The sequence below is a fragment of the Mesocricetus auratus genome, unplaced genomic scaffold (assembly GCF_017639785.1).
Source record: "Mesocricetus auratus isolate SY011 unplaced genomic scaffold, BCM_Maur_2.0 Super-Scaffold_100043, whole genome shotgun sequence".
NCBI classification, from domain to species: Eukaryota; Metazoa; Chordata; class Mammalia; order Rodentia; family Cricetidae; genus Mesocricetus; species Mesocricetus auratus.
In genome coordinates this window covers 5,114,572-5,142,367 of record NW_024429220.1, presented here as the reverse complement: position 1 = coordinate 5,142,367, position 27,796 = coordinate 5,114,572, and the positions used below count along the sequence as shown (strand labels likewise).

The 27,796-nt window shown below is 42.3% G+C and overlaps 1 protein-coding gene across 8 annotated transcripts in view; it reads right to left on the bottom strand.

Moving 5' to 3' along the window:
* Magi2 (membrane associated guanylate kinase, WW and PDZ domain containing 2) overlaps window positions 1-27,796 on the bottom strand; it is a 1,397,005-nt gene that overhangs the window by 162,516 nt on the left and 1,206,693 nt on the right. For all 8 annotated transcript variants that reach the window (XM_040735144.1, XM_040735143.1, XM_040735146.1 and 5 more), the window contains one exon: window positions 2,550-2,581. In XM_040735144.1, coding sequence (XP_040591078.1) covers window positions 2,550-2,581 — 32 coding nt within the window. The remainder of the gene's footprint in view (window positions 1-2,549; window positions 2,582-27,796) is intronic.

Below are 27,796 nucleotides of genomic sequence, written 5' to 3'. Positions count from 1 at the left end.
TCGTGCACCGGCATCTGCTTTCTACAATGATGGATGCTTGTATTTCTGAGCTCAACGTGTTGAAGTACGGTTGTAAGCACTTTACATGGATTAACTTAGAATCCCCAAAGCCACAGAAAAGAGGGCATTACCATTGCTTCTGTTTTACAAATATAGTCCTTGAGATGCAGAGGCCTTCAGCAGATACTTTAAAGTCATAAACCAATAAGGAAAAGCAGCAGCACTTGGACCCAGGCAGCACGCTTAAGAGTCTGTATTCTAACCCATTGGGCCTTACTCTCCTCTTATGACCCTTAGTCCAGTTTTGCATAGAGACATGAGAGCATTAAATCAAAGGCCTTTGTATATTTACTCAGCCTGTAATCTGGAAGTCCAGGCCTTAGTTCTTGTAAAGACACATAGGTTCAGGATTAATTGTACGCTGAGTTCTATAAAGCCTTTTTGGGAATTATTGACTATGGGTGTAATTACTATAATGATGGCAAATGCTATAATTATGCCAAATGACATAATTTGTGTGACTGTGGTACATATAAGGAAATCACTAGATTGCATAATTGTCCCACCATGATAAGGCTGCAAAGTTCCTGGTTAAATCAGATAAAGATGTGTACAACCACAGGGCCCAGATTTGAGTTGGGGATGGAAGGGTGAAACTATTTACAAGCTGGGCAAGATAAGCCATACTTCATTTCATGCATTTAAAAATACCTCTTTCAAAATTGCAAACATCATGAAGTGATTAACTGAATCAAAGCACCTGATTTACACCTTTGATGTGTTCTGTAGAGCAGATGAGCACAGTCATAAATGAGGATGTACTTCCTGTCCTACAGTGGCAAACACTGTACCTGTCCAGGGGGAGGACTGAGATATTTTATTAGGGTAGCATATTCTAAGTCATGTAAAGGGGATCCAGAAACCACCGCAGCTTAGGAGATTTAGGCAGTTAATCCTTGTGTAGCTTGGGTGTTGAATGTCCATGTAGTAAGGATTTGGTCCCGGGAATGGCATGCCTGGGAAGTGTTAGCACTGCAGGGGATGGAGCATGCCTGGGAAGTGGTGGGACTGTGGGGGATGGGGCATGTCTAAGTGCATGAAGAGGACTGTAAGCCCCTAGTCCTTTCCTTTTCTCTTGCTCCCTGACTTGGGATGAAAGGAGCTTTCTCACCACAAGGTGCTGCTTATTGTGGTGTTTTGAGCACCAGGGCCAGCCAATCATAGACAGGAGCCTCTTCATAGGATAACTCTTTTTTTTTTTTTTTTTGGTTTTACGAGACAGGGTTTCTCTGTATTGTTCGGAGGCTGTCGGTCCAGCCTAGCCTCGAACTCACAGAGATCCGCCTGTCTCTGCCTCCCAAGTGCTGGGATTAAAGGCGTGCGCCACCACTGCCTGGCCATAGGGTAACTCTTATTTCTGACACTCTGTTACAGTGCTAGAAGGGTGACAATACAAGTGACAGTGTCAACCTTAGGGCGAGTGAAGACATCTAACCGCTAAGCCACTTAGCTATCCTAGCTTTGTACAATCATTAGCAAAAGTTACCAGCTTACTACGTTCTCATCAAGTTTTAGTATCTTTAAAAGGAGAAGTAGGGCCAGAGAGGTTAGGTGATGGTAAAAGTTGTGAGTATCTGAAGAATATTAGAAGCCCTACTCTGAGTGACTGTCACATTTACAATGTATATTATGTAGAATGATACTTGTGATATATACTCAGGGTACATATTATGGATAATTATCTATGCAGAGCTAGAATATATATGTGAATATGCATACGCATATTTATGTCTATAGTCATTAGAATGTAAACACCAATGGAAATAAGTTTCTTGCAGACCATATTTAATTTGCAGGATAAGCCCTCCAGCCCAAATGTATGTGCCAGTTTTAAAAACTTAATGTGACTGCACGACCATATAGTGCTTGTCATAGGAAAAACAAAAGGTTTAAAGTGTTTTGCCACATCATCCTGAATAATGCTGATGTCCGTTTTGTAATTTTAAAGATGGGATTATTCATGGAACTGTAAGATGAGTCACTCCTGTGTTGGAGGACAACAGAAGACAAGAGGCTGGAAGGTGACTGCAGATGTGCATTTTCCTTTGGGCAGAGCCGGCCCTCAGCACTGCCTGTAAGGGTTATTGTACAGTGCGTTGCCAGCATACATCACAGCTCGTACGCAACCTGCACTCATCATATAGTGCGCATGAAAATATGTTACCAAGTCGCCAGCCTGTGAGAGGGAAGACAAGCCACATTTAATATTTTGTTCCTAAGTGTTCTTTGCATCATAGCTAATGAAATATCTAAAAATCAACTGTAAGGAGGTAATTTTAGTACAGGAAACGTTCACAAATGGGTGCAGTCGCAGGAAATAAGATGACTTATCATTGTATTTGAGGACAAGAGAGGAGAGAAGGACATAGAGCCTGTCTGTCCTGGGATCTTGGGTGGAAGAGCACTTAAGGCCACTCAATTCCCTGGTTATTTAATGGGCTTACACAGGAGATAGGAACAAAGAAAAACACATAGGAATTTCAACTTACAGGCTTTGGAGTTTTCCATGGAGAAAAGAAACCTGAAATAAAGAAAACAACATTTGAGCTTGGAGAACATGCCCCACCGCCACACCCAGATCGCCTGATGTTAGGCTGATTGCATTTCACTTCCGATGAGCTGAGAGCACGGAAAACAACCCTGAAGGCCTGTGCAGCTCTCTTCAAGGAGCCCAAGGAATCTTGTGGGAATTATGTCAGCGAGTCTAAGAACACTTTTCTTCCCTTGGCAGCTGAGGGATTCTGAGGTGCGTAAGAGGTGAGTGACAAAGGCAGACACCTGCTTTAGAAAGCCCGACCCCGAGCCACCTTGGTGGTTCTTGTCACCCAACAGGAGCAGGAGAGCACAGGGTTAAAAAGTTAGGCTTTCAGAGGCAAATACCCTGGCTTAGTGTGAGAAACAATTCTGAGTTTATGGACCCGTTTTATACACTTTGCAAACAACAAATCTTTATTATTCCTACATTCAAAAACAATGAATACGTCTCTACTAAGACTCAGATCTTATTAAATCTCGCGTGCTACTGTTACCCACTGATACCCCTCTGTTTCAGGTTTTTATTGTCCTTGAACCCTAATACTACCATATGCCACGAGAAATCAAGGTGGTGTTTGCTTTTGAAAAGAAAGTAGAAAGATGCTTCAATATAATGGTGTTGGAACTGACATATACTGTCCCTAATAATCCAAAATGTTATCTGCCAGACAAAGATACTTTCTTCTCATATCTTTCCACTTTCAACAATTTTTTACTCTTATTAATTAATATTAGGTGATATCTAATAGAATGTCCAATAAAAATGAAGCACCGAGGCTATTCCGCATGCCAGGCTTATCGTCTTTAAAACCAAGACTGCCAAAACGGGAGAGATGGCCCATTTACAGGAAATATCTGCCGACATTTGGACACAGGATTATCTAGATGCCTGAGGAATCTAACTAATCATCGCATGCTGACAATTGCAATGTACTGACGACCCCTTCCGTCAGGAAGTGAGGAGCTGTGCAGTCCAGTGTAGTTTACAGCCTTTTGTGGGATAGCTGACCTAGCATTCAGATGCATGCAAACACCATCATGGTGGAACCAGTGTTTGTCCCGTTATACCCTGTGCCTAACTCTCTTTCTTATGCCATGAAATAAATTCTAGTCAGTGTGTGATTTGGTTATAAGGACTTATACTTTTTTTTTAGAAGACTTGAGGATAAAACTTAAGACTACATACATTTCTTTCCTTGACCCTTCTATAAAATGCCAATGACAACAATGTACCCCTGAGTTTAAAAGTGGGGGAATGAACCCATTCACTACTATTTTATCTTTTGAGGAATTGCCAGTATGAGTTTTTCTTTTTTGAGAAAAGATGTGGTTTACAGAGTTTCACAATGTCCCAGCATTCAGATTTCCTTCACTCCTCCTGTGCTGTCAGTCATCAGTACTGGAAATTTCTATGACTTTGAGGCAAAAGTGTTAAAAGAGCTATTGTCTCCACATGCAGCATTGTTTTAAAATATCATCCCTCCTCCTGTAAAAGGTGTATGGTCACCTGACCCTCGGTAATTATGATGTCAGGATAGAATGGCCTAAGGGGGCACAGACAAGGAGACTGAATCATAAACCCGCCGCAGACACCGAAGTTCCCTTTCTTATAAAGTTTCCATTCAGGTGGCCCTCACGCCAGTGGTGACCCATGGCTACTTCTCTCTTCTCATTACGGCAGTTTCTGCTCTATGTCTACTGTTGAGAAACACTGAGTGGCCGAGGCTGCCCTCTCTGGTGTAATCAACGTGGAGTGTGGAGATAGGTAAGAGGAGATATCACAGTGTATTCCTTAGAAGCAATAATGGACACCTTCATAATCATGCTAGAAACATTTAAATCAGTCTGACTAAAAACATGTATCTCACATACACTCAGCTTAGTCCTGATTAGGCCAGAGGGTAAGCTTTCTACATGATTAACCTCCAATCTTCTGCTCAACCTTATTGATAGAACTATAGAAATATTATGATAAAGTGAGTAAAAATAAAACTTTTTAAGTATTTTAAGAGACATTTAGATTATTATATTGGGGTTTATTTCTGATTTTGTTTTCTGGTAGGAGAAGATCATAGGCTTCCAACAACTGAGAAGCCTTACACATATACATGCACACACACACACACACACACGCATGCGTATAGTGAGTATATGTAGCAATTCTAACTGGCATCTTTTTTTTTTATTAATATTTTTTTTATTTTCCATTTTAAATTTAGATAAGAAACAAGGTTGCTTCACAAGTCAGTACGAGTTTCCTCTCCCTTTCCCTCCCCTCCTCCCGTGCCCTCCCCCATTCCCCCCCCGTTATCCCCTCATTCCCCCAGGGAGGGTGAGGCCCTCCATGGGGGTGTCCATAGTCTGTCATTTCATATAGGGCAGGGCCTAGACCCTTCCCCAAGAGTTCAGGGTGAGAGTGCACCTCACATTGTTCTATGGGAGTCCAGAGACCGTGTGTATACTTGGGATGGGTACTGATCTGCTGTCCAAGGCTCAATAGATTACCTAGGCCTCCTCACTGACGCCCAGATTCAGGGGGTCTTGATCAGTCCCATGCTGGATTCCCAGGCTGATGCCTGGGATTCAAGAGTTAACCTTTGTCTGGTCAGCTGTTACTGGGGGTTCAACCAGCCCAGTCTTAATCCCTTTGATCATCAGACCTCCCTCTCTGATACTGGCTTTCTTGAGTTCAGCTCAGTACTTAACCAGCCAGTAAATGAAGTTTCTGTTTCCCAGACTCTCTGGCCATAGGATTGTAGGCTGGCACTCCCCAGATCTATGTCTAAAATCCATATATGAGAGAGTACATGCCATGTTTCTCTTTTTGTGACTGGGTTACCTCACTCAGGATGGTTTCTTCTAGTGTCATCCATTTGCCTGCGAATCTCATGATTCCATTATTTTTTTCTGCTGAATAGTACTCCATTGTGTAGATGTACCACATTTTCTCTATCCACTCTTCGGGTGAGGGGCATCTAGGTTGCTTCCAAGTTCTGGCTATTACAAATAAAGCTGCTATGAACATAGTGGAACAGACATCTTTGTTATATGAATGGGCATCTTTTGGATATATGCCTAAGAGTGCAGTTGCTGGGTCTTGTGGTAGGTTTTAACTGGCATCTTTATTTAGAATTTGCTTGCTGTGTTTTGTTCTTGCAGATCACCTCTTCCCCTGGTCTCTGGGGCCCAGGCTTTCTCTGTCCCCTGAGTTTCACTAGGTTTGATGAGACAATTGCTTTATGGGCCTCTAATTGCTCAGCCCCAGGGAAACAAGGTGAGAGGCAAGCTCTTTTTCCTCAGGCCTTTTAGAGCTTCATGACAAAACCAAGGCCATAGGGAATGGGTTTCTTTGTGTCTTAGTTCCTGGCTTGTAGTCCCTCAGTGCTGCAGCAGACGCAGATTAGAATTCCCCTGAGGGATTTTTGTTTAGCTACGTCTCCTAACATCCAGGTTCCTCATTTGCTTTCTATCACACTCAGCAGCATACAATTCCGTATGACACAAATTCAAACACAAAAGCAGAAGGCTTCAAGGTAGCATTCTGGACTAAATAAAACATGAGTGGTTACCAATGAGGATGACAAAGTTTAGATAAGCCTGATAGGAAACTTTAGATACATTCTCAGATAAAGTGCATCAGACACCTGTCATTTTGGAAAAATGCAAAACCAAAGTATTATTTACAACTCTGTTTAGAATTGCAGCAAGATGAGAAGAGAGAAATATAGCAAAAAATAGCTCAAACTGAAAGACCCCGAATTTATAGAAATAAAATATAAGCTTAAACAGGGAGGGCACCCCACTAGAGAACTTGGGAAGTGAACAAAGGACCCCATCCCAGGAACCCGCCATACCACAGAATGGAATGTATGGTTTAGCAACCTTAATTGCAGAAGGGCTGTAAATTCACAAAAGGCAAATTACAAGCTGCCCTGACCACCATCTGTGAAGAACTGACCAGGGCGTCAGAGATGGGCAAACAAGACTAGTGGGAAACAAGGAGATAACACTATTTACTTAGGGAGAGATAATTAACTCATGCCAAGGTTTGAGGAATTTACAACATTGTAGGTCAGGAAGACATCTACTTCCCTGGGTCGGGAGTTAGGGAGTTACGTACCCCCTTCCCCGTCGCGAGATAGGGACCCCTCCCAAAAGGCTTGTGGTTTTTGTCTTTAAAAGCTGATTGTAACTGAACCTCGGGGCCAATCGGTCTAAAAGCTGACCGAGAGGCCCATCTGCAGATGCCTAATTAAAGCCTCTTGCGTGTTGCATCAATTGGCGCGTGGACTCTTCATTCTTGGGGTGACAAATCCAGCTTGGGGATCCCTCCTCAATTCAGGGTACCCCAACAAAACAAGAAATTTTGTTCATTGAAAATGGCAAGCTGACCAAAGAGGCCGGTGAATTCCAGGACAGCTAGGGTTGTAACACAGAAAAACCTTGTCTCTAAATACCCCCACCCACAACTGAATTTATATATGTCAACTAACAACAGTTTTAAATAAACTAGAGCATACAGTTGCCAATAAGATATACTGTGCACAGCTAAATTTAAATTCCAGGTAGACAATTTTTTGAAGCACAAGAATGTCTCACATATAGCACAAGACATGCTTCATGGAACAGAATATTTTTGTTTATCTGAACTTGAATTTAACTATGAATTTGGTATTTTTTTTATTAATATTTTTTATTTTCCATTTTAAATTTAGATAAGAAACAAGGTTGCTTCACAAGTCAGTACGAGGTCCCTCTCCCTTTCCCTCCCCTCCTCCCGTGCCCTCCCCGCATCCCCCCCGTTATCCCCTCATTCCCCCAGGGAGGGTGAGGCCCTCCATGGGGGTGTCCATAGTCTGTCATTTCATATAGGGCAGGGCCTAGACCCTTTCCCAAGAGTTCAGGGTGAGAGTGCACCTCACATTGTTCTATGGGAGTCCAAAGTCCGTGTGTATACTTGGTATGGGTACTGATCTGCTGCCCAAGGCTCAATAGATTACCTAGGCCTCCTCACTGACGCCCAGATTCAGGGGGTCTTGATCAGTCCCATGCTGGATTCCCAGGCTGATGCCTGGGATTCTAGAGTTAACCTTTGTCTGGTCAGCTGTTTCTGGGGGTTAAACCAGCCCAGTCTTAATCCCTTTGATCATCAGTCCTCCCTCTCTGATACTGGCTTTCTTGAGTTCAGCTCAGTACTTAACCAGCCACTAAATGTAGTTTCTGTTTCCCAGACTCTCTGGCCATAGGATTGTAGGCTGGCACTCCCCAGATCTATGTCTAAAATCCATATATATGAGAGAGTACATGCCATGTTTCTCTTTTTGTGACTGGGTTACCTCACTCAGGATGGTTTCTTCTAGTGTCATCCATTTGCCTGCGAATCTCATGATTCCATTATTTTTTTCTGCTGAATAGTACTCCATTGTGTAGATGTACCACATTTTCTCTATCCACTCTTCGGGTGAGGGACATCTAGGTTGCTTCCAAGTTCTGGCTATTACAAATAAAGCTGCTATGAACATAGTGGAACAGACATCTTTGTTATATGAATGGGCATCTTTTGGATATATGCCTAAGAGTGCAGTTGCTGGGTCTTGTGGTAGGTTTATTCCCATTTTTCTGAGGAATCTCCATACTGCTTTCCAAAGTGGCTGAACCAGTTGGCACTCCCACCAGCAATGGAGGAGTGTCCCCCTTTCGCCACACCCTCTCCAGCATAAATTGTCATTGGTGTTTTTGATTTTAGCCATTCTGACAGGAGTGAGATGGTATCTCAGAGTTGCTTTGATTTGCATTTCCCGGATGGCTAAGGATGTTGAGCACTTTCTCAAGTGCCTCTCAGCCATTTTAGACTCCTCTATTGAAAACTCTCTATTTAGTTCTGCAGCCCACTTTTTAATAGGGTCCTTTGCTGTTTTGGAGACTTGCTTCTTGAGTTCTTTGTAAATTTTGGAGATCAACCCTCTGTCCGATGTGGGATTAGTGAATATTTTTTCCCATTCTGTGGGCTGCCTTTTTGTCTTGCTGACTGTGTCCTTTGCCTTACAGAAGCTTCTCAGTTTCAGTAGGTCCCATTTATTAATTGTTGATCTTACTGCCTGTGCTACTGGTGTTATGTTCAGGAAGCTGTCTCCTGTACCAATTCGTTCAAGGGTACCACCCACTTTCTCTTCTAAGAGGTTCAGTGTGGCTGGATTTATGTTGAGGTCTTTGATCCATTTGGACTTAAGTTTTGTGCATGGCGATAGACATGGATCGATCTGCATTCTTCTACATGCCAGTCTCCAGTTATGCCAGCACCATTTGTTGAAGATGCTTTCTTTATTCCATTGTATATTTTTAGCTTCTTTGTCAAAGATCAGATGTTCGTACGTGTGTGGGTTAATACCCGGGTTTTCAATTCGATTCCATTGGTCTACCTGTCTATTTTTGTGCCAATACCAAGCTGTTTTCAGGACTATAGCTCTATAATAGAGCTTGAGGTCAGGGATGGTAATGCCTCCGGACGTTGCCTTGTTGAACAGGGTTGTTTTGGCTATCCTGGGTCTTTTGTTTTTCCATACAAAATTGATTATTGTTCTTTCAAGGTCTGTGAAGAACTGTGCTGGGATTTTAATGGGGATTGCATTGAATCTGTAGATTGCTTTTGGCAGGATTGCCATTTTTACTACATTGATCCTACCTATCCAAGAGCATGGGAGATCTTTCCATTTTCTGAGGGCTTCTTTAATTTCTTTCTTTAAAGATTCAAAGTTCTTACGATACAGGTCTTTCACTTGTTTGGTTAGCGTTACCCCAAGGTATTTTATGTTGTTTGTGGCAATTGTAAAGGGTGATGTTTCTCTGATTTCTCTTTCAGCCCTTTTATCATCTGTATATAGTAGGGCTACTGATTTTCTTGAGTTGATCTTGTAGCCTGCCACTTTGCTGAAGGTGTTAATCAGTTGTAAGAGTTCCCTGGTAGAGTTCTTTGGGTCACTGATGTAAACTATCATATCGTCTGCAAACAGTGCAAGTTTGACCTCTTCCTTCCCAATTTGTATCCCCTTGATCCCCCTTTGTTGTCGTATGGCAATAGCTAGAACTTCAAGTACCATGTTGAAAAGGTATGGAGAGAGTGGACAGCCTTGTTTTGTTCCTGATTTTAGAGGAATTGCGTTGAGTTTCTGTCCATTTAGTTTGATGTTGGCTGTTGGTTTACTGTATATAGCTTTTATTATGTTTAAGTATGTCCCTGTTATCCCAGATCTCTCCAAGACCTTTATCATGAAGGGGTGTTGGATTTTGTCAAAGGCTTTTTCAGCATCTAGTGAGATGATCATGTGATTTTTGTTTTTCAGCTTGTTTATATGGTGGATTACGTTGATGGATTTTCGTATGTTGAACCATCCCTGCATTCCTGGGATGAAACCTACATGGTCGTGGTGAATGATTGTTTTGATGTGTTCTTGGATCCGATTTGCCAGTATTTTATTGAGTATTTTTGCATCAATGTTCATGAGGGATATTGGTCTGAAGTTCTCTTTCTTAGTTGTATCTTTGTGTGGCTTGGGGATCAAGGTTATTGAAGCCTCATAGAAAGAGTTTGGCAAAGACCCTTCTGCTTCTATTGTGTGGAACACTTTGAGAAGAATTGGTATAAGCTGTTCTTTGAATTTCTGGTAGAATTCTGCACTGAGGCCATCTGGACCTGGGCTTTTTTTGGTTGGGAGACTTTTGATGACAGCTTCTATTTCCATAGGGGTTATAGGTCTATTTAAGTTGCTTATCTGTTCTTGATTTAGTTTTGGCAATTGATAGCTGTCCAGGAAGTCATCCATTTCCTTTAAATTTTCGAATTTTGTGGAGTACAGGTTTTCAAAGTATGACCTAATGATTCTCTGGATTTCCTCAGAGTCTGTTGTTATGTCCCCCTTTTCATTTCTGATTTTGTTAATTTGCGTGTTCACTCTCTGCTGTTTGGTAAGTTTGGACAAAGGTTTGTCTATCTTGTTGATTTTCTCAAAGAACCAGCTCTTCGTTGCGTTGATTCTTTGTATTGTTTTCCTGGTTTCTACTTTATTGATTTCAGCCCTCAATTTGATTATTTCCTGGCGTCTACTCCTCCTGGGGGAGTGTGCTTCTTTGTGTTCTAGAGCTTTCAGCTGTGATGTTAATTCTCTGGTATAACTGTTCTCCTGTTTCTTCATGTGAGCATTTAGCGCTATGAACTTCCCCGTAGCACTGCTTTCAAAGTGTCCCATAGGTTTGGGTATGTTGTGTCTTCATTCTCATTGAATTCGAGGAAGTCTTTAATTTCTTTTTATATTTCCTCTTTGATCCAGGGATGGTGCAGTTGAGCATTATTCAATTTCCATGAGTTTTTAGGTTTTCTGCAATTTGTGTTGTTGTTGAATTCTAATTTTAAAGCATGGTGGTCTGATAAGATGCATGGAGTTATTCCAATTTTTTTGTAGCTGCTGAGGTTTGATATGTTGCCAAGTATGTGGTCGATTTTTGAGAAGGTTCCATGTGGTGGTGAGAAGAAGGTATATTCTTTTTTATGTGGATGAAATGTTCTATAGATATCTGTTAATCCCAGTTGGGTCATTACTTCTATTAGCCCTTTTGCTTCTTTGTTGAGTTTCTGTCTGGTATTCCTGTCTAGTGGTGAGAGTGGTGTGTTGAAATCTCCCACTATAACTGTGTGGGGCTTTAGATGAGATTTAAGTTCTAATAATGTTTTTTTAACGAATGTGGATGCCTTTGTATTTGGGGCATAGATGTTCAGAATCGACACTTCCTCTTGGTGGGTTTCACCTGTGATGAGTATGTAATGACCTCCTTCATCTCTTTTGATTGATTTTATTTTAAAGTCTAGTTTGTTAGATATTAGGATTGCTACCCCGGCTTGTTTCTTGGGTCCATTCGATTGAAAAATTTTTTCCCAACCTTTAATTCTCAGGTAATGTCTGTCTTTAAGGGTGAGGTGTGTTTCCTGTATGCAGCAGAAGGAAGGATTCTGTCTTCGAATCCAATCTGCTAGTCTGTGTCTTTTTATGGGTGAGTTAAGGCCATTAATATTGAGGGATATTAATGACCAATGATTGCTCATCCTTCTTCAATTTGCGATGGTTGTTGTTGGTGGAATTATGTGTGGAATTTCACCCCTTTGTTCTTTTGGCTGTTGGTAGAGAGAGATTCTCTAATGCTTATATTTTTCTGGTTGTAGTTAGCTTCCTTGGGTTGGAGTTTTCCTTCCAAAATTTTCTGTAGGGCTGGGTTAGTGGACACATATTGCTTGAATCTAGTTTTGTCATGGAATATCTTGTTTTCTCCGTCTATAGTGATTGAGAGCTTTGCCGGGTATAGTAGTCTGGGCTGGCATCCGTGGTCTCTTAGTGTAGGTAGAATATCTATCCAGGACCTTCTGGCTTTCAGCGTTTCCATGGAGAAATCAGGTGTAATTCTGATAGGTCTGCCTTTATATGTTACTTGACCTTTTTCCTTAGCTGCTCTTAATATTCTTTCTTTATTCTGTATGTTTGGGGTCTTGATTATTATGTGGCGAGGGATTTTTTTTGTGGTCCACTCTATTTGGTGTTCTGTAGGCTTCTTGTACCTTCATTGGCATGTCTTTCTTAAGGTTGGGAAAGTTTTCTTCTATGATTTTGTTGAATATGCCTTCTGCCCCTTTGAGCTGGATTTCTTCTCCTTCTTCTATACCTATTATTCTTAGGTTTGGTCTTTTCATGGTGTCCCATGTTTCCTGGATGTTTTGTGTTAAGGATTTGTTGGATTTAAGGTTTTCTTTGGTTGATAAATCCATTTCTCCTAGCGTATCTTCAACACTTGAGATTCTCTCTTCCATCTCTTCTATTCTGTTGGTAATGCTTGTATTGGTAGTGCCTGTCTGTTTGTCCAGCTTTTCTATTTTCTGCCTTTCTTCAGATTGTGTTTTTATTAATGACTCTATTTCAGTTTTCAACCCTTGCAGTGTTTGCATTGCTTCTTGCAATTTTCTGTTTATCTGTTCATCCGTTTGTTGCCTTTTATGAATTTTTTGGTTTGTTCTTTCTTCCATTTCTTGCATTTTTTGGTTTGTTTTTTGTTCCATTTCTCGCATTTTGTGCTTTGTTTCTTCTTCCATTTCCTGCCTTTTTTGGTTTGTTTCTTCTTCCATTTTTTTCATTTTTTGCTTTGTTTTTTCTACCATTTCTTGCATTTTTTGCTTTGTTTCTTCTTCCATTTCCTGCCTTTTTTGGTATGATTCTTCTTCCAATTCTTGCATTTTTTGCTTTGTTTCTTCTTCCATTTCCTGCCTTTTTTGGTATGATTCTTCTTCCAATTCTTGCATTTTTTGCTATGTTTTTTCTTCCAATTTTTGCATTTTTTGCTTCATTTCTTCTTCCATTTTCTGCCTTTTTTGGTTTGTTTTTTCTTCCAATTCTTGCATTTTTTGGTTTGTTTTTTCTTCCATTTCTTTGAGGGATTTTCCAATATCCTCTTTTAGGGCCTCTATCATTTTCATGAAAGTGCTTTTAAGGTCGTTCTCTTCTGCTTCATCCTCATTGGAATGTTGGGGTCTTGCTGGTGTGGAGTCTCTAGAATCTGGCGGTGTCATATTTGTTTTTCTGTTGCTGACTGTGTTTTTGTATTGTCTCTTTCCCATCTCTTCTTCTAGTGGGTGCAGAAGGAGCCCCTTACTGGTCTGGGGACCAGAGTTCCCTTTTGGTGGGTGCTAGCAAGTCCAATAATCTGGTGGTTCTTCTATTCCTTGTCCGAATGCTGGTCCCGTGGGTGGAGAAGAAGAACAGGAATCTGGGGCGCTTATCCTCTTACCTGGTCCCCTGGACCCTATGCTGGGTCCTGTTGTACTTGATCCAGAACAGCTACTCCCCTGGTCTCCTTGGGTCCTCTGGTTTCCTGGTCTCGTTGGTGGGAGAGAAGACCTGGGGTCTGGGTGCTTGGCTCCCGCCGGAATTGGGAGCTCTGTGTAGGTCCCAGGCGATCTGCAGGCACTGGAGCTCAGGCCGGGAAGCCGGCCTGTTTACCTGCTGCTGCTGGAAGAACCGCCACTTCCCTGTACTCCCAGCCTCCTCTCCTTTCCTGGTCTCGTTGGTGTGAGCGAAGATCCGGAGTCTGGGGTGCTTGGCTCCCGCCGGGATTGGGAGCTCTGTGCAGGTCCCAGGCGATCTGCAGGCACTGGAGCTCAGGCAGGGAAGCCGGCCTGTTTACCTGCTGCTGCTGGAAGAACCGCCGCTTCCCTGTACCGAATTTGGTATTTTTATTTACTAAATTTGCCAACCCCAAGCAGGAAAGAATTTACATATGTCCTAGCAACTATTTGAAAGATGGCTAGCATCTACTGAATGTCATATCCAATCATTTCTGTGAGACAGAGCAGAAAATATTTACTATTTTTCCATTGTCGGGAATGTCTTTGCATTTGCCATATAGATCCTTGTATTCTATGGGATGCTTGTTCATCAGAAGCTGGCCTGAGGCCTGGACTCCAGAGATGCAGAGCCCTGTGGTCAATGTGGATGTCACCCAGGGCCCGTGCTATGTTGTGGTGCCGTTGGCACTTCTTTCTGCGCAGAACACTCAGACACTTTTCAGAACAGACCTCTGACACTTGATACTTCAAACAAAAGAAGCATTCTAGAAAACAATTCCATTTACAACAGCCTAAAACATTATCTAATCCAAGACCTGCACAGTGAAAACCCTTTGTGACACCAAGGCAGAAACTGAAGAAGACAGCAGAAAGTGGAATCATCTCTATGATCAGGGATTGGCAGGATTAGGACTGTGAAAATGGCCATCCTACAGACAGCTCGTACAGATTCGATGAAGTCCTTAATAAGCTCTGCTGCAGTGTTTCTTACAAAATGAAAAAAAAACATTTTAAATCTCATATGGAAACACAAAAGGTAACCCAAACAATTCCAACAATAAAACAATGGCTAGAGGCATCTCCATCCCAGATCTCAAGGTATACTACAGATCTATACTGATAAAAGCAGACTCATTGACATGGAATGGAATTGAGGACACACATAGAAGTCCCACATTTACAGCCCCCTGATTTCTGACAAAGAGGCTAACAAGACACGTCGGAGAAGGAAACAGTGTCTTCAGCAAATGGTCCCGGCCAACCTGGAGCTACGTGAAGAACAGGAGCTGATCCTTGTCTTTCATTCTGCACAGAACTCAACTCTAAATGGATCAAGGACATCAACGTAGGACCTGATACTCTAAATCTGATGAATAAGAAAATAACGTCTATCTTGCACTCATTGGTGCAGGAAAGGACCTTCTGAACAGGATCCCAACCTTTGACAAACGGGACCTCATAAAACTCCGAAGCTCTGTAAGGGAGGAGGCGGCCTACACATCAGACAGGGTTACTATTGAGACTATACAAGGAACTGAAAAAACTAAACATCACGAAAGCAAACAACTCAGTTAAAAACCGGGGCATGGAATTCTCAAGAGGAGAAATACAAATGGCTGAAAAGCACTTAAAAATGCTTAACATCCATAGCTTTTCAGGGAAAAGCAAATTTAAATTGCTTTCAGATTTCAGCTTACTCCAGTCAGTATGGCTGCAATCCAAACTAAATAAATACCCAAACCAAATGACTAGTGCCAGTGTGCTGGTTTGGTATAGGAAATGAGGAACACTTATTCAGCACTGATGGGAGTACAAACAGGTGCAGTCAGTGGGCAAGCGATGCCTCACAAACCAGAGATAGGTCTGTCACGAGACCCAGCTATATCTCGGACAGATATCATCTATATATATCCATTCATGTTCACTGACGCTCTCTTCACAATAGCTGTGAAATAGAAGCTGCCTAGATGTCTATCAACTGATAAACTGTGGTACCTTTATGTAATAGAATGCTATTAAGTGTTAAGAAAGACAAAATTACAAACATTTCAGGTAGTTAGATGGAGCTGAAATAGTCATTCTGTCATGCTATCTGAATGCCTGGGCGTGTGTATTCCATTTGGACTATTGGTAGAGGTCCAGGAACTAGTAAGAGGCTGTAGGGGTGGATTTCAAGGGACAGGAGATAGAATGCAGGGGCATCAAGGGTTAAAGGGGTTAAACAGGGATGGAGATGGGAGGTGGGGTACAGAAAGGAATGAACATGCTGGCAGGATAAGCAACACTAAAAAAGTCATACAGAATCCCTATTGCTGGAGAAGCTTCCTAAAACAGACACACACACACACACACACACACACACACACACACACACACGCACACACACACACACACACACACATACACACACACGCACGCGCGCGAGCATACACACACACAGAGTTTAACTGGAGTCACACACACACACACACACACACACACACACACACAGAGTTTAACATGAGTTACCCTGTAATGGGGGTCAACAGTGCCCCCACTAGTTACCACAGGATAACAAGTAACCAGTTCCTGACACTGGGCTCTTTATCTCCTTGGGAGTTGATGGCAAGGGAAGACTCATAGGTCCCAAACATCATAGGCTACTGCTAACACTGTTGGTTAGAACTTGATGGGGAAAGCCTCTTGCTGAAGACACCATGTACTAGAGTCATAAAACACGGGGAAATCAGACTTGTACTAACCTGGAAGCTCTATCCCAATGTGTAGATTTCATAGTGCTGGGAGGTGATCACCAATCTCAGCAGCTGTGAGCCCTGTGAGCTACAGCCCTGCTGGCTGGCATTTCTGTGATAATTTACAGGCACTTTCACAGGGTAACAGGATGATGAACAGTCTTAAAATCACCGTTTTGAATAAAGGGCCAGAACACAGTGAACATCCACGTTGATTCCCCACCGTATCAACGTGGAACAAAGCCAGAATAGCTTTTTGAGGTTTCCTGAAAATTCTCCAAATAGAACTAAATCTTGAAATGCACTTCTATTTTTTCAGCTGATATCCTGAATGCCAGTTGCAGAACATGAGGTGATGTATTTAGCAGGAAAACCTGCTAGACATGTGATTCAAGTTTTAAAGACTTTTACTGCAATTTTATGTATCTCAAAGAGGATTCTGCAGTTACCAAGCGTGCTGGGTATGCTGGGAAACACCAACGCCCGGCTAGCTGTAGTTTTAACAGGATGATTGTCTTATCAGGACATAAAGCCATTCTGAGTCAAGGGTCAAGGATACTTTTGAATTAAAGTGGCAAATTTTATGTTGTGGGATTTCAATCCATTTAGCCAATGACTTTTGGGGCAGCAAGCTCCAAAGCTGTGGTCTTGTCTGCTACGTCGGAGTGGAGTAGGTGGTTTGCTGTTGGCGCTCTTCACCCATGGGCAGAACAATTGGACGAAGGCAGCTGGGTCAGCTGTGGCATCTAATTGGTTCTGTACCAGTGACTGTCCCCATCCTACACCTAAATAAATTCTGGAGACCATTTAGCAGACTCTCGTGGCTTCTTGCTACATTATGTTATGTGTATTTTGTCACATTTAAAAGTGTAATTCTTAAAAAGGGAAAAGGAGCGTAAAAGCATGCACACATCGTTTGTATGAGAGTAAGAAGAAAGCAAGAAATGAGAGGCTTTCCCCCCAAAGCCCTGGAGCTACACCTGGAGCCCCCACATAGACTTTTTGCTACATACATGATATGTTTGTGTAATATATAATATGTGACCATGAAATATGCTATATAAGGAGCCAGATTGGAGCTCATATGTCCCAGGCTGGCCTTGATCTTCTTGCTTTCCTCCCTGCCTTCTGAGTGCCAGGGCTCAGGCAGGCAGCATCAAGCCTGGATTATGTGGTGCTGGCGGTGAAGCGGGGGCTTCCTGATTGCCAGGCAAGGACTTGACCAGGCTGTCACTCTAGTGTCATTATTACAAGGGACCTAAAAGGACAGCCACTCCAAGCGCAGTTCTGAAGGGGTCTCAGGGCAGATGAGACTGCTTTTAAAAGGGTTCCCAAAGTGCTGGAACTTCCTGTTAGGACTGATTGGGGTGAGAAAAAATACCACTAATAAAACTAATCCTTACTTTTCATTTTCCCTCAGCCTGGCAAGCTTTCCCTAAGAAAAGAGAAAGATAGTAGGAAGAAAGAAGAAGGAAATAGTGGAAGGGAGGAAGGAAGGAAGGAATGGAGGGAGGGAGGAAGGAAGGGAGGAAGGAAGGAAGGGAGGGAGGGAGGAAGGGAGGGAGGGAGGGAGGGAGGGAGGGAGGAAGGAAGGAAGGAAGGCGGAAAGGAGCTTTTTCTCCGGTAAAGGTGAACCAGCAGGTAATGATCAAATTACCACTAAAACAGGTTCAGGGTTGCTTACTTGCTTCTTGTTTTGATTATTAAAATTCATTAAATGAATTTTGATTATTAAAATTCATTAAATGAGTTAAGCTCTTCAGTTCTTTAGTTTGTTTAAGCTATTTGAAGTAGGCAAAAGGGTCATTTCTTTTAGTGAAACTGACCTAGGCTAAGCAGTGACCTTTCCCTTAAGCAATCAGGGATGAAACACAGCTAACAATATTCAATTTGGCCAATCATTATTCAGTGTGCAGAAAAAAACCCCTCATATTTCCTGCCATTTTGACCTTGAAAGGAGATACTTTCTTTATACACAAAGTGTACATACACACATGTATAATGTGATGTGTGGTAAATTCAGGTTTTCTTTGCAACACTTTAAAATGATTCCTCCGTATCGTACACATACAATTAAGTTTTCAATAAACACCATAAAACTGACTTCAAATGGTACTGCTCACCTGCCTTTGATTATTATGAAGAGAACAGTCTGACCATTTCAAGAAATCTCAACGGGCACCAGAAAGCATAAGTCTGGACAGGTCTTTTGACAAAATGAAGAGATTAAAAACAAAGCGGGAAGACAGATAGCCTCAAACAGGAAGGGACAGGAAGGGCAGTGAGTGTAAGGCTAAACAAGAGTAAAGTTTGCCTCTAAAAAATATGATCGGCTACAGAAGACTTTCTTAGATTTTTTAAACTAAAAGTTTATGTGTGTGTGTAAGTATATGTGTATGTATTAAGAAAATGAAACGTATTGGTGCTTTGAGGTTGAAAACGCCAAGCTCTCAGAATTTTATGCACTGATGATACAGGGTTAAATGGGGATTATGAAGCAGGAAAGAATAAAATAGTGTAGGGAGGACAGGGTAGAAGAGGGAAACTTGGAGAGACAGATAACACTAAAGACTGAAAAAATGCGGAATACTACCAGATTTAGTGCAGAATGCTACCTTTAAAGAAGAGTTAATGCTAGTACTCTTCAAATTATTCCACAAAATAGAAACAGAAGGAATATTGCCCAATTCGTTTTATGATACCACAGTTACCCTGACATATAAAACACATAAAGACTCAACAAAGAAAGAAAATTACAGACCTTATGAACATAGAAGCAAAAATTCTCAATAAAATACTTTCCAACTGAATCTAAGAACACATCAAAAAAATAATTCGTCATGATCAAGTAGACTTCATCCCAGAAATTCAGGGATGGTTCAACATCTAAAAATGGATAACTGTAACCCACCTTATAAACAGACTGAAAGATAAAAACCACATGATCATCTCATTAGATACAGGAAAGGCCTTTGACAAAATCCAACATGCCTAAGACAACAGAGATACAAGGAACATAGCTAAACATAATAAAAGCAATGTACAACAAGCTGATTGTCACATCAAATTAAATGGAGAGAAACTCAAAGCAATTCCACTAAAGTCAGGAACAAGACAGTGTTGTCCACTCTCTCTATACCTATTCAATATAGTACTTGAAATTCTGGTTAGAACAATAAGACAACTGAAGGAGATCAAGGAGTTACAAATTGGAAAGGAAGAAGTCAAAATATCATTATTCACAGACAATATGATAGTATACATAAGTGACCCCAAAAACTTTACCAGGGAACTTTTACAGCTGATAACACCTTTAGTTGTGTGGCTGGATACAAGATTAACTAAAAAAAAAATCAGTAGCCCTCCTATACAAAAAATAAACTAGCCGAGAAAGAAATCAGAGAATCAACACCTCTTACAATAGCCTCAAACAATATCAAATATCTTGGTGTAACTCTAACCAAGCAAATGAAAGACCTGTGACAAGGGCTTCAAGTCTTTGAAAAAAGAAATTTAAAAAGGTATCAGAAAATGGAAAGATCTCTCATGCTCATGGATTGGTAAGTTTAACATAGTAAAAATGCCAATCTTACCAAAAGCAATCTACAGATTCAATGCAATCCCTATCAAAATCCCAGCACAATTCCTCACAGACCTTGAAAGGATGATTTTCAGTCTCACATGGAAACACTGAATAATAAAAGGACTGCTCAAGCTGTAATACCATGCTCAGTTTCAAGTTGTATTACGAAATAGTAGTAGTAAAAACCACATGGCACAAAAATAAATACGTTGATCAGTAAAATTGAATTAAAGACCAGATGAAAACCCACATACCTCTAGACATTGATTTTATTTTTTTATAAAGAAGTCAGAAATACACACCAGGAAAAAGACCGTATTCTCAGCAATGGTGCTGGTCAAACTGAACGGCTACATGCAGAAGATGCAGATGATCCATATTCATCACCCTGCACAAAACTCAATTCCTAATGGATCAGAGAACTCAACATAAAGCCAGGCACGCTGAACCTAACAGAAGAGAAAGTGGGGAATTGTCGGAACATGGTCCATAAATGGGCCGGTGTGAGGAGATTCCTGAGTTCTTGTGAGGAAACTCCAAGAAAAAAGACAAGGAGTCTTGTGACCTCAGCCTTTAAAAGCATGGGATTGTTCTTGGAATGTGTTTTTGTGTTCCTCCCAGGTGTAGCGGATAGATGTGAGTTTACCTCAGCTTCTGTTATGCATATGCTTCTATGGAAAAACATGTTTGCCGAGTGCAGCTTGTTCTTGTACACTTTACTCAGGTGACTCTGCTTAACCCTCAGAGTATAAATTATCTGATGCTCTAAATAAAGTTGGTTATTTCAGGGAACTTTAGTCTGCCCCGTTTTTAGGCCCTGCTCGCTCAGGTTGACCTGACAGTTGTAAACAGGGAGTAGCATTGAACTCAATGGCACAGGAAAAGACTTTCTGAATAAAACACTAATAGCACAGGAACTAAAATTAACAGTTAATAAATGGAACTAACAAAACTGAAAAGCTTCTGCAAGACAAAGGACACTACTATTTGGACAAAGCAGCAGCCTACAGAATGGTAAAATGTGTGATAGAGGGCTAATATTCAAAATATACAAAGAACTTAAAAAACAAACTGGATATCAACAAACGACAGATAAAGCAAAACAAAACAGAAAGCCAACTTAAAATGGGGTACAGATCTAAACAGAGAATTCTCTAGTTAGGAAACTAAAGTGACAGAGGACATTTAAAGAAATGTTCAGCATCTTTAGCAGTCAGGGAAATGGAAGTCAAACTTCATTGAGATTCCATTAGAATGTCAAAGTTCAATAAAATAAATAACATCTCATGCTGGAGAGGATGTGGAGAGAAGGGAACACTCTTCCACTGCTGGTGGAGTGCAAACTTGTACAGCCACCATGGAAATCAGTGTGGAATTTCCTCCCCCCAAGATCCAGCTATATCACTCTTGGGCACATACCAAAGGATGCTTCATCCTACTGCAAGGACAGTGCTCACCCATGTTCATTGCTGCTCTCTTCATAATAGTCCAGAAACCAGAAACAACCTAGATGTCCTTCAACAGATGAATGGATAAAGAAAATGTGGTCCATTTACACAATGGAACTAAAAAGTGAAACCATTGAATTTATAGGTGAATGAGTAGAAGTATCCTAGACCCAGAAATACAAATATGGTATGTATTTGCTTTTATGTGGATATTAGCTCTTAAATCAATGATAAACAAGCTCAATATGTAGAACCACAGAAGACAAATATGGAGGAAGGGACTGTGGGGGAACAGATATATCTCCTTAGAAAATAGAAAAGCCAGTTATGAATGGATGAGGGGTTTCAGGAATGGCAGGATCAAACCTGTAGAGAGAGTGAAGAGGGAAATAAGAAAGGGAATATGGGGAAAGACAGCTAAAATTGAGGGCCACTTGAGGTAGCGTGGAAACCAAACCCAGTAGAAGCTTCCTACTGGTGTGTGTGTGTGTGTGTGTGTGTGTGTGTGTGTGTGTGTGTGTGTATGAACACACCTTTTCTTGGTCTCCTTTCTTCCTGTTTGTTTTGAGCTATTCCTATGTGTTTGTTTTATTTTATTAATTCTTAGAAGCCTGTTTGTCTTGTAGTGAGAGATAAAGGAGGTGGATCTGGGTAGGAAAGGAGGAGTACAGGGAAGGAGAACTATAATCAGGATATATTATGTGGAAAAACGTTTTCCCAATAAAAGGAGAAAAATAAACTTACTTTCTTGTAAGATTCCTGAAATGTACACACGCTGTGGTGGTTTGAATGAATGACTCCCTATAGGTTCATAGGGAGTAGTACTATTAGGAGGTGAGTTCTTTCTTTATATTTTATTTTTTTAATTTAAATTAGAAACAAGCTTACTTCACATGTCAGTCCCAGCTCCCTCTCCCTCTTCCACTGTCCCCCCCAACCTCCTTAATCCCCTACTCTATCCCCACTCTGCTCCCCAGGGAGGGTGAGGCGCTCCATGGGGGATCTCCAAAGTCTGTCATATCATCTGGCCAGGGCCTAGGCCCTCCCCATGTGTCCAGGTTGAGACAGCATCCAGGAGGCGAGTTCTTGTTGGAGTAGGTGTGGCTTGTTGGAGGAAGTGTGTCAGTAGGGGTGGGCTTTGAGGTTTCAGAAGCTCAAGCCAGGCCTAAAGGCTCACTGTTTCCTCCTGCTGCCTGCTGATCCAGACGCAGAACTCTGTGTGCTATCACACTTCCACCATGACAATCTCCAGACCTCTGAACTGTAAGCAGCCCCAGTTAAATGTTTTCATCTATAAAAGTTGCTGTGATCAAGCCAGGCGGTGGTGGCACATTCCCTTAATCCCAGCACTCAGGAGGCAGAGGCAGGTGGGTCTCTGTGAGTTCAAGGCCAGCTTGGTCTATAAGAGCGAGTTCTAGGGATACACAAAGAAACCATGTCTCAATACCCCCCAAAAGAGTTGCTGTGCTCATAGTGTCTCTCCACAGCAATAAAACCCTAACTAACATACACATGTATAAAATAGAATTGTCTTACAACAGGCAACAATGACTCTACTAGATACCAAAGCCTTCCTAATGCTGCCATCCTTTAATACAATTTCTCATGCTTTGGTGACCCACAACTGTAAAATTATTCTCTTTGTACTTCATAACTGTAATTTTGCTACTATTATTAATCTTTTTATATATTTTTTCTATTATGAATCTTAGTGTAAATATTTTTGGAGAAAGAGGTTTGCCAGAGGAGTCAAAACACACAGGTTGAGAACTGCTGCCTGATGGTAAGACCCTGTTACCGAAAACACCACATACCTGAGTCATATAACATGGACACTAACGACTGGCTAGTTTTGCAGCATTGGAGGGTGATATGCATACTACTGAGGAGAATAGTAAATACAGTCTTCCTGTGCTGTGAACCCTGTGGGCCACAAAAAAGACTGGCATGAATGTTGTGTGAGTAACCTACCATTTTCTGATTGGATTTAAGGTCCATTGCAGAAGATGAAACCCATACCTAGCACTATTACTGGGTCAAGAACCTAGGGCTAGAACGGTCATATACCATAGGAGAGAACCTATAAGTACTGCTTTGCTAAATGGGCATAGTGTCAAGTAAATCACTAACTTATGAGACCCATAGATTTTTGTAGCTCTTTTGGAGAAGCTTCTCTTTTTAAGTAATAATCAACACAGACAACCACAACTGGCTAAGGTACAGAGAATAAGAAGCCACAAAATGTTCAGCCCTAAATGGAACATATATGCTGTGTCTTCCCAAGTTCCAGGACCATTGTAGAAGGAGGGGCAAAAGGGATGTAAGAGGCAGTAGGCAACAGGAGGCAATAGATGACTGAAGGAAACAGTGTCTTCTAGACAAAGCCAGGCCAGCCACACATATGAACTTCCACAAGTTGTGACGGCGTGGACAAGACTTGTGTAAGCCCAAGACTAAATCCCAGTGCACACAGAGAAGCTGGGCACAGAGTTCCTCCTCCAGCCAAGGAGTCATTGGTAGTTGCTAGCTGCAGGAAGAGGAAGGCTCAGTTGTTTTCTACGAGAGCAGCTCCTGATAAACCAACTATGTAGCAGTGGAAGGCCACACATCCAAGAATTCTCGGGCAGCACAAACTGGCCTTGCTAGGGGAAAGGGACACCAAGGTGGGCAGGAGAAGTGGGGTGGCTGTGGGAAGATCTGGGGAGGAAGAATGAATGTGATTAAAATACGCTGAATGGGATTCCCAAAGAACTGATTTTAAAAAATGACCTGTGCCTTGCACTAGGGTTTTTATTTTCCTTCATTTTTAGAGAAACTTAACTAAAAGTATTTTAGACTTGATTATATATGTCTGAAGTTTTACCCAACACTAAATAAATATTTATGGAGTTGTGGAGATCTTATAAACACTATAAAGTCAACATACAAAAAAAAAAAGGAAAAAAGTTTTCCTACCAAGTCTCTTTAGTCTTATTTTGGAAAATTTTGCTTGTTATACTCCCTCCTTTAAAAAAAGGATTTATTTATTTATTATGTATACAGTGTTCTGCCTGCATGTGTGCCTGCACACCAGAAGAGGGCACCAGATCTCATTGCAGATGGTTGTGAGCCACCATGTGGTTGATGGGAATTGAACTCAGGACCTCTGGAAGAGCAGCCAGTGCTCTTAACCTCTGAGCGAGCCATCTCTCCAGCCCTACACTTAATTTTTAAGACAGGCAACAGAAAGAGAATTTAAAGTTTCCCCCACTTACCTCCTTATAGCCAAATGCTATGCATTGCAAATGCTATTTCAAACCTTCTCCCCACCTGCCTGGCCAGTATGATAATCTGCACCGTGCAATCTCCTGCTTCAATTGAAGCAATGATGAATATAACAATATCTTAAGGGAAATAATGCTTTAAAATCCTTTAATGAATTCCCGTTTGTTTCAATAAAGCAAAACCTATGGGCCCTGAGTAAACTGGCCCCTATCTAGCAGACTTTTCAAACCTTTGCACAAGCTCCTTCATGCACCCAACCCAACCTATGCTAGTCTTCACTCTACTGCTTCCGACTCATTTGTGTGGCAACGTAAATATCGTCTTTTAGGGGAAATATTGCTGACCTTTGATTTCCAATCAGGTTCTCTTACATGTTTCCTTGTTCTTGCTGTGGCACTCATTCCTATTTGTGCTTCTATTTTTTACTTATATATGTACAATGTATTTAATGTTTACTTCCCTAAAGAGAGTGGGGGCTGATATTTAGTCCCCCGTGTTCCTAATGATTCAGTAAAACCAGATGCAAGGGCTGGAAGGGTTGTTAGGGCTAACACGTGAGGTCTGGAATAGAGAAAGGCTTGAAGTGGGGTAGGAGATAGCCAGACTGAGGAGGTCAGAGATGGGACAGAGTTCCTGGAGCACATCTGGCTGGACACCACCAAGCCCCAGCCCTAAAACACGTGCGAGCACAGCTGCCTTTTAAAAGATGTATTGTGTGCCGGGCGTTGGTGGCGCACGCCTTTAATCCCAGCACTCGGGAGGCAGAGGCAGGCGAATCTCTGTGAGTTCGAGGCCAGGCTGGACCGACAGCCTCCAAAACAGAGAAACCCTGTCTCGTAAAACCAAAAAAAAAAAAAAAAAAAAAAAAAAAAAAGATGTATTGTGTTTACGTGTATGCGCCTGAGTGCACTTACATACACCACCCGCATGCAGGGACCCGCCACACTCAGCACAGGAGCTGCTGCCTCTGGGGCTGCAGTCACAGGGAGTTCTAAGTAGCCCCGTATAAGAGTTGAGAACTGAACCTGGGTCCTCTAATACAGTGGGAAATGCTCTTGGCTGCTGAGCCATAGTCATAGTTTTGAATAAGACAGGTGCTAAAAAATGCTAAAACCTATTCTAGGAAGGAGACTATCCCAGATGACACTGTAGGCAAGGAGCTAAATATGAGGCAGCCAAGAAAAATTGCAAGTACGTTTTGGTTGCCAGCATGAGAGTTAGCTCTGCACAGGCAGTAAAGACAAGGGTCCATGGCACACTATAAGCTGGTCATGCAATCTGGAAACAAAGAGAGCACACCTTCACTAAAGGCTGACAGGCTCTGCCAAGTTTGGAGGCCAGTAACACCTGCAAGGCTGGCAACCAGCTGTGCCAGCCAATGCTGGCACCGCCAGCTGTCAGGCAAAGGTCAGCAGCAAACAGAGCACGCCAGAGATGGGCAGAGAGGTGATTTTGATGTGTCCCGCCCCCAACTGTATGAACATCCCACAAGCAGCTTGTGATTGTCGTCCTAGTTGGGGAAAGGGGACATGCCAAGAATTTGCAGACACCCACTGGCATGGCCCAAAATATGCCCAGAGAATTAATATCAATAGAAATCGCCTCAGGGTTAATCCAGTTCTACAAAAACCTCTGGCAAGCCACTCAGTGGCCGCCCTCTTTAAAATCCTCTCTGTGTACTCTGGAGTCTTAGTTTTTTTCTGCAACACTCTCTTGGAAGCCTCTCCCTATATGGGAGCTGTGCTTGTTTTCTTTACTCGGTAAATCTTTCCTCTCTTCCTAATAAATCTCCTTTGAAAAATTACCCTTTGTTGTCCAAGAGATTTCTTCTTTGAGTTCAGGGGACAGACCCAGGAGCCATTAACTCAGTGGAGCCTTTGGTGACTGTACCAATCAACACTCTAGCCTCTGAGTTAAGCCCATCTGACATGAGACAGTCTTCATTGTCCTCAACGACCCGCATCCACTTTCTGTTTCCTGAGTGCTTAGCTAATAAACATACCTGAGTGAATAAAGAAATGTAGAAAAGGGTGAGGTCATGGGAGAAAGAGCCACAAAACCTAAGAGAAATGATGATCATTTTCTGGGGCAGGGTGGGTGTGTTTGAAGTCCGTCAGTGGTTGGTGCTGTCTCTGGCTCTTAGCGGTGGTACTGGGAATAGAGACCTAATAGGTCTGTGTGGTGGTTTGAAAGAAAATAACCCCGTATGTGGGAACTACAGACCTTGGCCGGAGGCCCACTTCCCCGTCAGCCTGGGAGCAGGCAGCTGTAACCGACCACAGAGAAGACATGTTTAACTGGAACAATAAGTTCCTGATGTTTTCGGAAGGGCTCGCCCTTGGGAACACTCTGGCCTTGACCTTTCCAATAACTAACCGCCTCTCCCTGACCCCCCACCGCTGCATCTGGTGTCAGGGCATATAAGCAGCCAGGGTAAGAATAAAGAAGGGGGCTTCTTGAAGCCTTCTTGAAGCCTTCTTTCACCACCGACTGGTCTCTGTGTCATCAATCCCGACACCCTCCACACATTCTCGGACACAGGCTGCCCCCACCCATAGGCTCAGGGAGTGGCACTACTAGGAGGTGTGGCCTTGCTAAAGTAGGTGTGGCTTGTTGGAGGAAGTGTGTCACTTGGGCTGGGCTTTGAGATCTTAGAAACTGAAGTCAGGCCTAGTGGCTCATTGTCTCTTCCTGCTGCCTGCAGATCCAGATCCAGAATTGTCTCCAGCACTATGTCTGCCTGTACTCTGCCATGCTTCCCACCATGGTGACAGAGGACTAAACCTCTGAACTGTAAGATAGCCCCGGTTGAATGTTCTCCTTTACGAGAGCTGCTATGTCCTTAGCGTCTCCTCACAGCAATAGGAACCCTAACTAAGACAGTCTGGTTACTCTTAAAATGCTTCAGTGAAACTGTGGAGCATGAAGAATAAAGTCCTCGGGGTTTGCAGTACAATAGGTGCAGTGGTTGGGAACGGTGAGCCACGTAACGAGGCGGTTACCAGAAGCAGTAGGTGGAAATACTATTAAAACAAGTCTTTGAGTGCTTTGGTAGGCAGGCAGTCTCCCAGAGGCTGCAGTTTAGTTGGTAAGGCAGAGCCAGAAGTCAGATTTCTGGTGTTCTGAATGAACGGAAACTGAGGAAGTAGGCCTGGAAAGCAAATGGCTCTGGGCGTTGAAGAAACAGCATATTCCCTGCCTAGGGAGACACTCTGATAGATGGTATGCACACTCACATTCAGACAAGAAGGGATCTGAGCAGAGGCAGGGTCTGAGGACTGAGAAGACAGAGGAG